The sequence below is a fragment of the Musa acuminata genome, chromosome BXJ1-10 (genome assembly GCF_036884655.1).
Source record: "Musa acuminata AAA Group cultivar baxijiao chromosome BXJ1-10, Cavendish_Baxijiao_AAA, whole genome shotgun sequence".
NCBI classification, from domain to species: domain Eukaryota; kingdom Viridiplantae; phylum Streptophyta; class Magnoliopsida; order Zingiberales; family Musaceae; genus Musa; species Musa acuminata.
Genome location: NC_088336.1, coordinates 22016734 through 22032116, shown reverse-complemented (window position 1 = coordinate 22032116; position 15383 = coordinate 22016734). Strand labels below are relative to the sequence as shown.

The following is a 15383-nucleotide window of genomic DNA, read 5'->3' as shown; positions in this document are numbered from 1 at the left end:
TTGCTTGAATGTTGAAGCTAGCCTAGTGTAGTATTGCTAATAAAAATTATTAAATTTCTTAAAGTATCCTATGATATTATCTAAGGTCATAAGATTATTTCTGTATAATAAAAATCCTATCCCATCTTCTCTTCCCTTCAATTGAATTTTTCTTGACTAACTTGATTTATGTCTAAAATTTTATTTAATTATAGATATTACTTTATATTTAATTATATAGTTATATAGTTATATTTATAATATATCTAAACCACATATTTTTTAATTATACAAATTTATTATATATATGAAATAAATATTAAATATTTCATAAAATTATGAAATATAATTTTTCCAAACAAACCACTGAAGCGACCCACGTCGCCCCTCATAAACCCTTCCGCTGAAATTTGGCTTTTTGTTTCCTTCCGCTTCAATTCATGCAAATATTCTCTCACTCGCGACCTCTTCACATCTGATTGGAGACCCTTCCGCTCTGGTTCTCAGATCGAAACCCTACTTTGGGGGCAAAAGCCCTAGTCATAATTCAAGGACTCGGCGACATCCAGGCTGGAGATGCGAGTCCGTGGAGGATTCGCGTAGTGCCGACTGCGATTTCGGCGCTTGCGGGGATATTGTTCTCGTGGAATTGTCGGGGGTGGCGGTTTCTAGTGTCGAGCACATGAAGGATTCCTCCGATCGGACGAAGGTTGTGGTGCGGCGCTTGCCGCCGTCGATCTCGCAGTCGGTACTGATGGAGCAGATCGATGGCAGGTTTGCTGGACGATACGATTGGGTGTTCTTTCGTCCCGGAAAGAATAGGTAAAGGGGTTTTATTACCCGTTCTCCACATCTCCTATCGTCTATTGTTGGTTCGGCGGCAACAATCGTTATGGAATTTGATAGTTTGATGTTTGGATTTTAGGTAGGATGTTGATGTCGTTGATCGATGTAACTAAACGTGGATATCTTGGTCAGCATGCTCGGGGCACGGGATTTGCTTTGTTGTCATTTGGAGGGGCTTCCTTGAGGCCCTAATTTTCTAGGCTTTCTTTGAGTATTTTTGTTCCGACATATAGGTCGGTGGAAGCCGGCTAAACATGGGGTTTCAATCCTTGTGTCTGCGGACATTATTCTTAAGAATGTCTAATATTTTAAATTCGGTTTTTTTTTTCCCCATAGGTTATCCTTTTTGGTTGTTAAAACGTAGTTTTGACTTTTGAGTACTTATGACACAAAGTTTGTTTACTCTGTTGAACTCGGTTCTGTTCCGGTGATATATTCGGTTGCTTGTTTCTCAAAGTTAGCTGATCTGTGAGTTCCTATATCGTCAGTAAACATTTTTTGTGGTTTACATAAAAGCCAGGTGAGATTTGACAAAGCAAATATGCTTTGGAAGAATTCTTTAGGTTTTTATAACTTTTGATTTCATTCATATGATGCATATCGGATAATTTATCAAGTCAAATTATCCGTGAAATGTATTTGCACTTAAGACTTTTTTTACATATTCCTTTCATTTCCCAACAGGAAAGAAATATGAATTCATAGGAAAGATAGCTTGTTAGATGTTTTTGATTTATTAACTCATAACAGACATCCACTTTGTTTATTTCTTTAAATGTTATATTTTTGTGGAGACATTCCCTAGTGATAACTTTCCAAACTCTGCTAGATGTCATTTTGGCTTGTAAAATTGGTGTCTTGAGCTCTCTGTGTTAGCATCATTGTTTTAGTTCCCTGAATATAATAAAATTTACTAGTTCAGTTACCATTGCCTTTATTATCTACAACTGCTGTATATTCAGTATACTTAGTACTTTGCATCTATAGGCTAACAGGCTGTCTGTAATTGGTTTGTATGTTCATTTTTCTCTCGTTTAAAATTTATATTTAGCATGTCTATTATGGTTTTTTTCTTTCTCTTATATTCATTCAATCTGGCAGCCGAAAAAACCAGAGACATTCACGTGCATACCTTAACTTTGAGAGATCAGAAGATGTGGTTGAGTTTGCTGAGTTTTTTGATGGGCACATTTTTGTCAACGAGAAGGGTATTCATCTTTATTTTGTTCTCATCACTTTTACTTAGATTGAGTTTTTATTGTTCAGTATCCCCGGAAGATCCTAGGTTGTCACATTTTAATGCAAGAGGAAGTATGTTTATATGATAAACTTGATTTTTCTTTATATTTCAGTTGTGTTGTTTGAGGATTTTCATTTCAATCATGACATAATGTAGCATATTCTCGAGTGAGATTTGATATAATAAATCATAATACTAATTAAGTTCAATTGGCTGGCTAATTTCTTTTATAATAGCCAATTCTGCTAATATATCTTTCATTGGGGTATCTATTATATTGGTTTTAGATTTTCATCATGTTTTTTTTTTGTGGGTAAAAGCTGTAGTATTTAAGAAATGATTATAAGGTTTTAGTTTTAACTGGTATGGATGCTCATGTTACTACTAATTCTTGCGAGTGCATGTAAAAGACACAACTGGAGTGAGTCTTTATGATGATAGCAGCATATTAATGCGAATCTTATCAGCACTGCAGCAGTTTTCTGTATATTGGTGGTCCCTGTCTTGCAATGAAAAACCAAATTGCAAGAAGAAAAGGTTTAATAAATGGGTAAATTAGGAATACAAAGATCGAAAGGAAGAATTTAAGACTACACTGGTAAAAGTTTTGCTTGATTTCTATGGTACAGTGAATCATCCCTATTTGTGGTTGACCACAACACTGCAGGTTAACTAGCTGAAGTTTTGACCACTAGGCTTTTGTGGGTAATAATTTGGCTTGGTCTTCACATGTGAAGAAAGCATAAGGCTTACCTCCGAACCTGCCAAGTAGGTAAATGGGGTAGTGTTGTAACTTGTAAGGATTTGATTTTTATTTGTGGGGAAAGGATTTTTTATGTTTCTTGAGAATGAGTTTTTCATTAGACCTAAGGTTGGATATATTAACGTTCCCTAGACTTTGCTTTGGCGGGAGAGCATGGTGGTGGTCATGGCCAGTGAAGGTTATCTTGGACCCCACAGGAGGGGGACCATGACAAGAAACCTCGAAGAAGCAGAGCTGCTTTCGCCTATGGTTAAGGTCTTTCATGCATGCACTGATTTTGTCTAAAATGGTGATTTCATTCTTGTGTCGGGCGTGAACACAACTAAAGATCTCTATTTCACGTGTTTTGGGCAGGAAGCAGTTGGGCTTCTCAACCGAAATCGTTAAGATTTATTTTAAACATAGTTAAGTTTTATTTATAGTATCTTTTCATAATTAGCATATAAATTAAAACATTTAGTTGTATATAGTTATTTAGGTTGTAGATATAAGTAGTATGTACTGTAGTTTAGACTTGTCTCCCTACTCTCATCCCACAAATTTTAATTTTGAATTCTTTTGAGCCATGTCCTTGTATCTTGTATCAGATTTAAAATTTGTTGGACACATCAATCCATATCTCTCAACAACACTTTGTACCCGAGTTAGAGCAACATAGTTGATCACAATATATTCATTAATTAACTATTTTTAGTTAATAATAGGCGCATGTCTAGGCATCATAGAGGATAGATTGAAAACATATTCATGATAATGCGTTCTTCTATGATAGGTTGGTTATTGGGTTCTGTGTGATCTATTGATGATGCTGGTTTTTAAGGTCTTCTATTGGTTGTTTGCATCTCAAAATTCCTTTTTAAGAATCTTCTCCATCGCTGGATGTTAGCACAGTGTAGTTGCTTGTTTACTGATATTTTGAGTTTGGGTTTTCTTCTCTATGTTTTTTGTACCTACTACCTTGGCCACAGTGTTGGAATAATTATTATATTGTAAACTAGAAGTTATAAAGATAAGAATAAATAATCTCTTTTATCAAAACCATTTTCATGTTTTCTGTAAGAGTTCAACCTCCTTCCTTGGCATGGCCAGGCTTGTACGCATGTGTGTTTCTTTGTGTGTGCATGACTTCTTGCTTATCGTTTCGCTGATACACAAAACTTACTTCTTACCCATATGGAACTTTTGTGTTTGTAGGTGAATTGTGTGCGCATGGTTGCACATTTTTTCAAATAAAGTTCAGACTTGAGCACTAAGCTAGCTATTTACTATTCCGATATATTATATTTAATTGTTTAATACTTGTGATCGCCTTTTCTATGTTATCTATGTCATGGTTTTGAATGATGGGTTTTTTTGAAAAATGTCATGCCAGGTGCTCATTTCAAAGCTGTCATAGAGTATGCACCCTCCCAACGAGTTCCAAAGCCATGGTCAAAGAAAGATGTTTGTGAAGGGACTCTATCTAAGGGTACATCTTCCTCTATGTACTTGTTTTTTATATGCTATGACCTGGTATATTATGCTCGTATTTATGGCATTCCATTTTAGTAATTAGTAGTTCTCTGATGAATAATTAGATCCTGAATATATGGATTTTCTTGGGCTCTTATCGAAGCCTGTGGAACATCTTCCTAGTGCTGAGATTCAGCTAGAGAGGAAAGAAGCTGAAAGAGCTGGTCAGTTTTAATACTTGGATGCACTAATGTCATCTTAGATGGTGCTCAATAGAGTAATTCGTAAGATTATGAGCTCATTCAATGAGAAAATAATCTCTTGCCTTATCAAATTTATTTTCCTGTTCCATAGGTGGTACAAAAGAATCACTCATAGTGACACCCCTAATGGATTTTGTTCGACGAAAAAGAGCAGCTAAAGGTGGTGTTCAGGTATAATGTGAATCGTGTGGACTTACAATTTCTCTTTTTGTAACTTTACATCATCTAACATGGGTGTTTGCCTATATCCAACCTTATAAAGGAACTATTGATATATGTATTTTGTAACAGATGCCTATCTTGACACTTGGCCTGTCCTGCCATTATGTGCAGTATCCACCTGCACATTTTAGGGTTTTAAGGCCAAAGGCCACCTAAGGGATGGGGGCATCATCAGGGTGCCAAAGGCTTGCTTGTTGGTTGGGTGCTTGCTTGATTCTTATTTTCTTTCTTATACATCTATACCTACACTTAATGGAATATAATTGCAGCATTGTTGCTTTTGCCCTTTTCTTGTTCACGGCAATAATTCCTGGATGCTCCCATCTCTAATTAGTAACTTGATGACCATTTTAGAGTCAGTGAATTTGTTTTGTTAAGCAAACAAGGTGTTGCTGTTTTCTGATTTCTGTAATGTTTCTGCTGATAGAATTTACCCTAGTTACAAACTTACAATTCGCTATTTTGATTTAAACAATTTAATGGAGTTAATGTCGTTGTATCATGTATGTGTAAAATTTAACGAGTTAATCTTCTTGTGTATAGCTACACATATTTGGCACTTATGAATAACCTATTGTAATTACTTCAGGAAGATTTTTGACAAATTTATTTGTGTTGAAAGAAGTTCTAAGCAGAGCTGTAAAACTCAGAGGATGGTATCGGCTGGTTGAACCAAGAAAACCAGGAATGAACTATCAAGCATGGTATGCGGTACCGAATGGTACCGTCCGGTATGGGCGGTACGTACCGGTCCGACGACATACCGGTACGTGGACCGTCCGATACCGGACGAAACGTGCTATAGTGCTATACTGTAGTAGTGCTACAGTACTACAGTAAAGAAGAAAATATATAAACCCGCTCGGTACGCCTTGGTGTACCGCTCGATACGACGGTATTGTACCATATCGAACCAACCTCGAAACATCGGTATGGTACGATATTGCATACCTTGCTATCAAGTATCAACAACCAGTACAGTTCACTAACTACTATTTGAGATTGAAATGTCCTTAAGGATATCTAAATCTTTAAATTATAAGGATGATGGATACTCATCACTCTCTTGTCCCCTTAACATGTCTACTCTTTTGTCATCATCGTCACCCATACCATTCACTTTCACTGTTGTTCTCTTATTTATTTCTGTTAGAAATATTAAATTTATAACATTATCTATGTATATAATATTTCTAACATAATGCATAATTATATTTATTATTAAAAATATTAAATTTGTGGTCTGACTAGTTGATCCACTGGTTCAACCAATAACCTGATTATTGATCCAAGACTTGAATGGGTTGATAACCTATCCCATTTTGATAATCATGATCCTGATCATTTAATAGCAGCTGTTTATGTTATATTAAAATGTTTACCTTTTTTTTTTTCAGTTGTTACTGCTTACTAGTTACTAGTTACTGGTTACCTTTTGCCCTTGACACTTACCTAGATGCCGATAGTGGGGTTTGAGTTTGGATTTTATAAGTTGAGGAAAAATCAAATTTAACCTGTAAATTTTCTGCTTTATACTGTGGTTTGTAGACAAATTGTAGTTACATAGCCAAACTGATCCAAGAGATACTCCTTCATTGTGAACCAATCCTTACTTTAGTTACATAGTTTAATTCTTATGACATGATTGGTCTTGTAATTATTTAACAAGATTTACCTTTATATTCAAAGTTGTGCTTGGAAGGGCTGCACCTTAGATGGTTTTAAGGGCATGCACAAGGTGAAACCACTACTATGTCATCACTTCCTGCATGCTGTCTACTAGGAACAATTCTTAGAAACCTGACAAGTGTAGTTGAGTACATCAGTGATAATGATGGAGGAGATTATGATACTCTCAAACGGTGGTACATTTGATAGATGTCATCGCCCATTTATAGAAAGAGTTAGCATTTTATGACTTACTTTTTCTTGGAAACAAGCCACATGGTTTTAGACATTGGTTGTGACAAGATCTATGATTCTCTATTGTTTATATTTGAATTAAAAGGTTGTTTCTGACCCTTCCTTACAGTATAATATCTGTTGATTTTTGAAGTTGGTTGTGGTATGATATTTTGATACTTCGTTTAGGGATGCTATATATAGCAGAAGCTTTTGCTGGTAGTGACTCTTAATGGATATTAAGTAATAAGTGATGTGTATGTGTTTTTGTTGAAGTTATAAACTCTTTTTGTGCTATAAGAAAAGGTTTCACAGGCTACAAGTTCTAATTGCTTTCAACAACTGATGAAATTGGCCATGTCTGCTTATGAAGTTACATTTTTTGAGCTACTTTATAGTTTATATATCAAACTTAAACTTGTGTGGATTTTTAGGTTGCCTGATCCATAATAGATATCTTTGGATTTGATGTCAACAACATTTGATGCTTGTTTTGCTTTGCTGGGCTTTTAGATGCAGTGCTTAATTTCTTACTATGCCATTTGGGTGTAAGCTAAGATATCCTTCTGCTGCAGGGACCATGCAGTGGTGGTAAAGTTAGCAGAAGAACTATAGTGGTTTCCACTGGCAGCTTGAGCCCTTCTAAAAGAGGATCTGAGAAGTGTAAGGTTGTGATTTCAGTTTTATGTATTTGCTTACTGTATCATTATTATTTCTTTGAATTGGTTTTGAGATGATGCAAGATCTTGGACATGAATCTGAAGCTTTTTTTTCCTGAAGATGTTTGTATATTTTCATTCTTGTTCAATTTGGAGATTTTTTTTTCTTTTCGTATTTGCCAATTTTTAAAAAATATAAATTGGCAATGAATACAAACTGCTATTCAAAAGTCATTCTGCTCCTGCTGTATCAGTTTGTGAAGTGCATGCCACTTCTTTTTTATTTTCCCAATCTTCTGTTTGCTTGAGCTAACTTGATATTATCGGTCAATCTTCTCATTATGAAATATGAATATGATAAGCATAATATTTGTTGCATCCCCTGTTTATCGTTTAAGCAATCTAGATATTTTATCTCTATAAGCAACCGTAAATCAGCATTTTTGTTTAGAATAGCTTTCTAGAAATATGTGGAGCCACTCAGCCACTATTACGAAGGGAAGCCTCTTTGTTTACATTTATTTACCTGAATAAGCAGTAGTTAAAAGCTGTTGACTAAATTATTGATATGTTTTTGCCATTTTTGATACATGAAAGATGTTTTCTTTTAAGATCTAGTGAGGTTTCTGGACAAGTTACTTGGGTTTCTTGTAAAGGAACTTAATATGTGGGACATAGAAAGCAACTCTATGGTGCTGATGAATTGGGATAGTCTATATTAGCTGTCACTATTTCTTGCTTGAAAAATGGCTGCTTAAGAAATCTATGTTAAATTGTTAATCCATAGTTGGTGCTCCAAATGATGGTAAAAAGCTGTTTCCCCTGCCATACACACAAATTACAATGAAAATCCAAAGTGTTGAGAATTTTAATGTTATTTCCAATATTCTCCTTGCACCAAATGGTTGAGTACGTGTAATGTTTTTTCCAAGTTTCTCTTTAGGCCAATTGGTCAACCATACCTAATACTGTCGCATTGATGCATATATTCATTCTTTATTGCTCACTGGATAATCATGGCTATCTTCTCTGATTTTGGCCCTTTACATTGTATGCTTTAGTGCTGCAAGCATTCCATGTGCTTTGGCTAATGCAGCAACTTCAATATTGTGTTGATATATAAACTCAGGAAGTTTGTGTCAATGTTTTGCAGAATTTTGTAGCTCATGGAGGTTAGGTGATTTGATGAGTGAAGATAGATAACAATGTAAATTAGCATTCTTTAAAACTTCTTATGGTGTATTTATGTGAAATCTTTTATATAACAGGACCTTCCTGAGTGTGTTCGACATGCACTGATTGCTCTTCTGGATTCATCAAAACAACCAACAGATCAGATTACATCAAGGACCAATTTAACTTCATTAACAATCTCTTGGTTCTGAAATTTGAAATATTTATGCTATAACCTAGTTGTCCATGTGTGTATAATCACTTTTATGCATGTGGGTTGATCATTGGTCGTAATCTATTGCAAGTTACACATAAGATGTGTTGAACTGGATTCAACTTTTGTCAAGACAAGTATGTTGTAGTGTATCCTATTTTATCAGATATGTCTACAGTTACTGTCTCCTGCTGTGTCGATGCATGTTTCTGTGTGTAGTTTCTACTTTTCTTCCTTTCTTAACCACCTCTCCCTGCATAAGTTTTTATAAGTATCTCTGCTTGCATAGTCTTTTAAATGATAGTATGAGAAATAAAAATCTGGCTTTCTTGTCTGTTCATGATGCTTTCAAGCAAGGTTCGCCGTACCGTACCGTATCGGCGTTTTGACCCGGGCTCGGTACCGGTACGGTACGGTATACCGCTCGGTACACTCACGTGTACCGAGCACTGTATACTGCTACACTGCTACTGTACGCTGCTACAGTACTCGGTACGGTACGGGGCGGTCCGTGTACCGCTGACCTGTCGGACCGGTACGTACCGCCCGTACCAGGCGGTACAGTCGGTACGGCAAACCTTGCTTTCAAGCACCCCCAGTGATCGTGGAACCAGTGGCTCCTAATAAAGATTGATCGATAATGATAGTGTAGCCAGTAGCTCCTAATTAAGATCAAATTCTGACTTGAAGGTTATTTATGAACCAATTCGATGAATTTGCTTGTAATGATTCCATCTACGATTTTTGGTAAAATTACGTATAACTTGAGCCACTCAAGGATGATAAAGAACATAATAATTTGGCTTTTGAGGAGGTGTATTATCTTGTTTCATATGGATTTTTGCTTACTGTGTGATTGTGTAGATTGAAAGTCAACCATGTGTTATATAATACCATGCCATACTATTGTGGGGTTAGCATCTTTTTGCTAATCTGTGTGGTACTTCATTGCATGCTGGTACAAACAAAGTCATCCTTATCGAACAATGATGTCAAAATGCCTTGGCCACCCGCACACATTCATAACTTTTTGGACAAAGGGCATACACATGCAAAACACAATGAAATGTGGAACTTTACTACAAAAAAGGATCTTTGCAACTCGTTGCCATAAGACACAATGGCACATGGTTCCAAAAGCAGGGAAAGGGGAATTTGTTATTCGTAAACATTGCACAAGAGCAAAGTGGTTGGTTTAACCCTCAATTTCCACCTCCTAGGTACTATCCGGGTGGGTATCCCCCATATGCAACTAGCAAATTTACAAGGTGCTGAGATGGCTAGTGTTTTAACTAGTTAATGATATTTTTGTCCCAAGTTAGTGTACAATGACATGGGAAAAATCCTGCGGCAGCTCTGTAGAAGTGTCTGTTACGAGAATAAATAAGAATGATTTTGTATAATTTATATGTTTGTTAGGCACTGTAACTGCCTAAAAACATTATATTTCATCAGCCAAAGGACCCTAACAGTAATTGCTGATATTAAAATGTGCTACTACCACCTAGCAGTGTAATCAAATGCATGCATTGGAACATCTGAATGTGGATCATTATATTAATTAGGCATCTTGAGACATCATTATAAACCCCATTTTTGAATATTATCTACATACTAAGATGGATGATGATTTTGTTTTTTACTCTCTGCAGTATGTGTCAAGGGAAACTATGAAAAGGGGGAAAACCAAAGACAAATCAAGTTACATTTTGATGTCGATGAGAGAAGAGCAGCAGCCATCAGTAGATAAATCTGCTCCTGTTGCTTCTGCAATGGGAAAAGAAGCTTTGAAAGATGATTTTGGTATGTTGTCGTGTTGTGTTCAATTGTCACTACATAAACATTCTGTCAATTCAAATGTCATCTAATAGGAACTTGGGCTGCCTGTTCTATTTTCTTGTGGATATTCTGATGTGCTTGAATATTTAGTTTGCATTTAAGATGACGTTTCAGTTAAGATTTGTTTGCACTGTTCTGGGCTGCTTTTGCGGGAAAAATTTGTGGCACTATATTATGAGGTAGTTTCGTGAAAATTCGTGAAAAGATCCTTTACTGCAACCTCAGATTGCTGTGATTTCTTTCTGTTGCTAGTGGTGTTTATATGATGTTATGACTGATATTGATATGTGGATAATGGATAGTTTGGAAATAGAATTTTAACTCTTTTATGCTAGCTTATAATTTTTATAGTTTTCCCCTGCTAATTTACTTCATATATAAGAGCATCATCAGGAATTCCAGGATTTTCTGTTTTTTATATGTTCTGATCGGAGTTTTTCATGAACAGATTAAATTCTAGTTGTTTAAATTTTCAAAATTTAGATGCTTCATGGCCAGAAATTGAGAATGCACATTGTTGCTCTTAGTCTCATATTGTCTGTGTATTGATTTAGTTGTTTGATTGTAGTTGTGGCAATTTTCCAACATTTGTGTGAGAATGTTTTGTAAAAATGGCTCGATGAACTTCCCTGAACCTTGTTGCTAGTCAGGTGCTTTAGGTGAAGTTCATGTTTCTAATGAGTCCTTAAATCTCTTAAAAATCTGATATATACCATTGAATATCCTATTGTAGAACAAAATTTGAGTTATGCAGGTTTGCACTCAGGCACAGGTGAAATTCAGTTACCTGAATAAACAGAACAGCTCATATCTGAACCTATATGTGGTTCATGTATGTGTATCTCCATAATCTTGCTTATGTTTACATATCTGATCCTGAAATTGTTTTATATTGTTTCATATTATTTGAAGCAAATTATTGTACACAGATATTTTTTTTAATGGCCAGATGAGAAACAGTTCCTTTAGGACTTTTGTGTATCTGATAGATCAGAAACTCAGCATATTTACATTGCTTATGTTTAGATGCTTATATGGGTGTACACATACTGCTGATGGCCAAAAAGCATCATAAATACTTATGTGATAAGCAAAAGAACTTTGACAGCGCAGTTAAAATGAAATCAGATTTAATTATAATAGGTGCAATGTGGCAAATGACTTTTCCCAGTGATCACAAAATTAAATAATCCATATATTTAGCATATTGGCCATTGTCATTTAAACTCTGAATCCGTAGTAGTAAACCAAAATTAGATGAATAAGTGATTTAAGAAAAGTCAATTAGAATCATGTTTCACTAGTTGAAGTCAAAGTGATGGACTCTATCCATCCACCCTTTGAATAAAACATCTAATAGTTCCAAATCTTACGGACAGACAAAACATACTCACTTCTAATTGCCTAAGAATAAGCCCATTTGTGACCAGATGCTGTTGCAGCAGCAGTTGAAACTTGAGATAATGGTTGATGTATATCGTTATGGTTAAAGGTTTTAAGCTGAGATAATTGATGCTATATCATTATGATACCGCATAAAGTAATAATTGTAATTGTCAGTAACTGGATTTAATGGAACTTCTGTAGCTTCTGTAATTGTTGAATCCGGAAAGAGCAGAATCATTCTCTTGAAAGGGAAGGAGAAAGAAGGTTCTGATGTAAGCAACTGATTTCTTTAGTGAATTTTATGATTCCTTTGTCTTTTATTCTTTATCACCATGGTAACTTCTTTGAATATCCTGGGCCAGCCATTTAGAGGTGTGGTGCAACAGCAGGTTGTGATGTCATCTGCGAGAAACTCACCAACTTCAACATCGAAACACAACCGGGCAAGTGGAATAATCATTAGAAGCATTCTCTCAAAGGAAGGGCATCTGAATCAGTCATGTGTAGCTGCATCCCATCTTGAGCTGCAAATACAGGCAGCAAATGTGGAGAAGGACAATCACTCACCATTGCTTCCCAATGCAAGCTCAAAAAATGACTATATATCACGTAGTTCGTCAATTGCATCTGTTTCTGATGGTGACGATAAAAGATACATAGACACTAAGGTTGTTGCTATAAACAATGCACATGGTTCTTTATCAATCAATGTAAAGCACGAAAAACAGGCCCGAAAAAAAGATAGACATGATCGTGGTATTTGGGCTCTTCGGCGCTCAGACATAGCTCAACCTAGTGATAGAACTCCATCCACTGATGCCCCCCAGATGTTGACAGATTCTTTAGGAAGCATCTACGTTTCTCAACAGGCAGCTGATAAAGTTGAAGAGGTGGATATGTTTGTTCCGAGTGCTTGTGTTAGGAATGGCAGTAATTCACATGCTGCCTATGAGCTGTCATTAGTTCATGGAGAGAGAAAAGCTGATGTGCCTTATACAAGTAGAAGTGAAGACATGAAGATTCATAGAGGAAGAAGTAGTCTTTCTGCAGTCAAGAATGGTGAGAATCTGTCAATTGCAAATTGATTCAATGTCTTTGTGCTTTTTTTACTACTACATGACTGATGAGCATTTGATAACTTTTTTAGTTTCCCATAGGCGTGTTGGCCGCCATGGATCAGCACGTGGTTTAAAGGAAGTGGATAACTCTTTGAGTTTATTAGAGGGAAAAAGTTCCAAGAGAGGATCCACCAGTTACAGTTTCCACGAGGTGAAATATGATAAAATAGTATTTTTAGACCACTTACCCTTTCGCAAGATTGCACTTATTTTTCCTATATAATGTGCAGAGACAAGTATGGGTTCAGAAGGCAGGCTCGAGTTCGTGAATATTCTAGTTGAATAGTAAGATTTTTTTTATAAAATTCCTAATAGATTTAACTAAAAGTTATCTGCGATTGATCTGCATGTCATATATTGGGAAATGAAAAAAATAAATGTCATTAGTATGAAACATTGAGGCATTTTTCGCTATATATTTCATACATATTGCGCCATATTTCATAGGCTGCAATGTTAACCACCATCTTTTCTTTCTTATCGTCTTTCATCAGTCTTCACTATTACCTTAGGTTCATGGTCATTTACGACCCCTTAGCCCTTATTTTTCAGTTACTGTGGCATTTTTTAAATTCATTAAATTGCAATTGTTGTTACTGTTCATTTTACCTTTGATATCTTCTTTCATGGCCAGGTCATTTGTCATCTGCTATCAATGCTGAAAAAGAAGATGACCATGTTTGATAAGATGCATTTATGATTTGTACGAGTTTGTAAATACTATTAGGGAGCTTCAAATTATTAAAAATTAACTACTATATTCTCGGCAATGAATTTGAAAAATCTTCCTCCTAAAGTAACAACTATATGTTATATAGAGTTTTCTTCGACAATATCCATGTAGTTTATCACATCTTGTGATTACTAGCAATTTATTGTTCTTTAGCAACTTTAAGTTGAATCTTGTGATGAGTTATTTGTATCTTTTGTTTGGTTGACTTTATTTGCAAGGAATAGATGTTACATAAACTTCTAATGAAACCCTCTCTTCATAACCCACACTGGTGGGAGCTTCATGCAACTGTGGTGTTCAAATATCTTGTATCTATTATTAAGTTTGTAGTTCAATTTAATAAAACCAAATTTCATGAAACTAGTTCATTGTCGTTGCAGATTTTTAATAAAACCAAATACCTTCAGGAAAATCATGTTTCTGTACTCTGGAAAGATAACAATTGCAAGTGTTTTTCCTATATCATTGTTGTTTCAAACACTTCATGTTTGACTCCTTGCATTATATTATATCCACCTATTTCTTTGATCTGCTTGCTAATGTTTTAACTGCAGGATACATGTATTGTTGCAGATTTTTTGAATTGCGGCAACATTTTGGTTTTGGACCTCAGCCTGTTCTCAGTTTCTGATTATCTAAATTTCACAGAGAGTAAAAAGCCTCTTTGGGTAAATGCTTGTTCAACTATCCTATTATCAAATTGTTCCCATAAGAAATTACATCTCCAGCTTAGTCAAGGGCAGCATGATCTAAAAAGTAGCTAGCAGGTGAAATAATTAAGCTAATGGGTCTTCAAGTTGCATACAAGAATGGGTTCCTCTGTTAGCTAACAGTTTTAAAGGATGGTGGCTGTACTTGGTGTGGAAATGGAAGATCTGTCTTACCCTTTGACCATCCATCAGTGGGTTGGTTCAAATATTACCAGCATGGTGACGTAAACGAAGTTCTTTCTCAGGCATCTTTGCAGAAGAACAAGGGAGCTTTTTTCAGCAACCTCTCTAGTTGAGCATGTAAAGAATGCTTGGTGTTTGTTGTTTTGGGAAACCCTTGTGTGACACGATGCTTTTGTGAACTACCTGATTTTGGTAAATGTAATAGTAGGAAACATCACTTTCTAAGCACCCTATGTTTGTCATTAGTGGTTGACGAGTGGAGTGGTGGTTGGATTTGAGTGAAGAGAGTGATGTAAGTGACTGAAACATTGGAGTGGGTTCTGGGGAAGATCGGTCTGGATGAAATTTGGTGTTGACTGATATTATAAACTAAGATTTTGTGTGTGATGCTTTGTGCTGTTCTTCGTACGAGGCAAATTTTGAAGTATTTCTTAATTGCTTACCTCGTTTATTTTGTATGTCATGATTTGCATCTCTCTGGAAATGATAAAAATGCATTTTTTAAGTTTGAAAACATCTTCCGGCGTAAAAAGTAATGATTTTGCATGAAATTGGTGTTTGGTTATGCGTGAGAAGCAGTTATGTTTTATTTTCTTTTAATCAAAAGGATGATAATTGTTCATTACATTTCTTTATGTTTTTTCATTGGATGTTGTGAAAAGAAATATCCAGACAATTAAATGGCATATGTATATGGTATT

At 35.6% G+C, this 15383-nt stretch overlaps 1 protein-coding gene across 4 annotated transcripts; it reads left to right on the top strand.

Moving 5' to 3' along the window:
• The first annotated feature begins 385 nt into the window (after positions 1-385).
• LOC135582815 (regulator of nonsense transcripts UPF3-like) lies at positions 386-15069 on the top strand. Of its 4 annotated transcripts, none has more exons than XM_065086487.1 (12): positions 387-801; positions 1927-2033; positions 4201-4296; positions 4406-4504; positions 4635-4714; positions 7243-7335; positions 10366-10516; positions 12140-12210; positions 12301-12997; positions 13086-13207; positions 13287-13341; positions 14344-15069. In XM_065086487.1, exons 1-11 carry the CDS (start codon positions 662-664, stop codon positions 13323-13325), a joined length of 1695 nt encoding a protein of 564 aa, XP_064942559.1. In that variant the 5' UTR covers positions 387-661; the 3' UTR covers positions 13326-13341; positions 14344-15069. The 4 variants fall into 4 exon arrangements, 3 of the variants coding, with proteins under 3 accessions (XP_064942559.1, XP_064942560.1, XP_064942557.1); XM_065086485.1 differs by having other exon boundaries at positions 388-801; positions 14363-15069; XR_010480388.1 differs by lacking the exon at positions 14344-15069 and having other exon boundaries at positions 386-801; positions 13096-13207; positions 13287-13346.
• Positions 15070-15383: the final 314 nt, after the last annotated feature.

Bases quoted from the DNA above. Each gene is read 5' to 3' on its own strand.
- LOC135582815 (XM_065086487.1), top strand. From the start codon at position 662: ATGAAGGATTCCTCCGATCGGACGAAGGTTGTGGTGCGGCGCTTGCCG. The intron at 4,715-7,242 runs GTATAATGTGAA...CTTCTGCTGCAG, and splicing joins CAGCTAAAGGTGGTGTTCAG to GGACCATGCAGTGGTGGTAA. The intron at 13,208-13,286 runs GTGAAATATGAT...TATAATGTGCAG, and splicing joins CCAGTTACAGTTTCCACGAG to AGACAAGTATGGGTTCAGAA.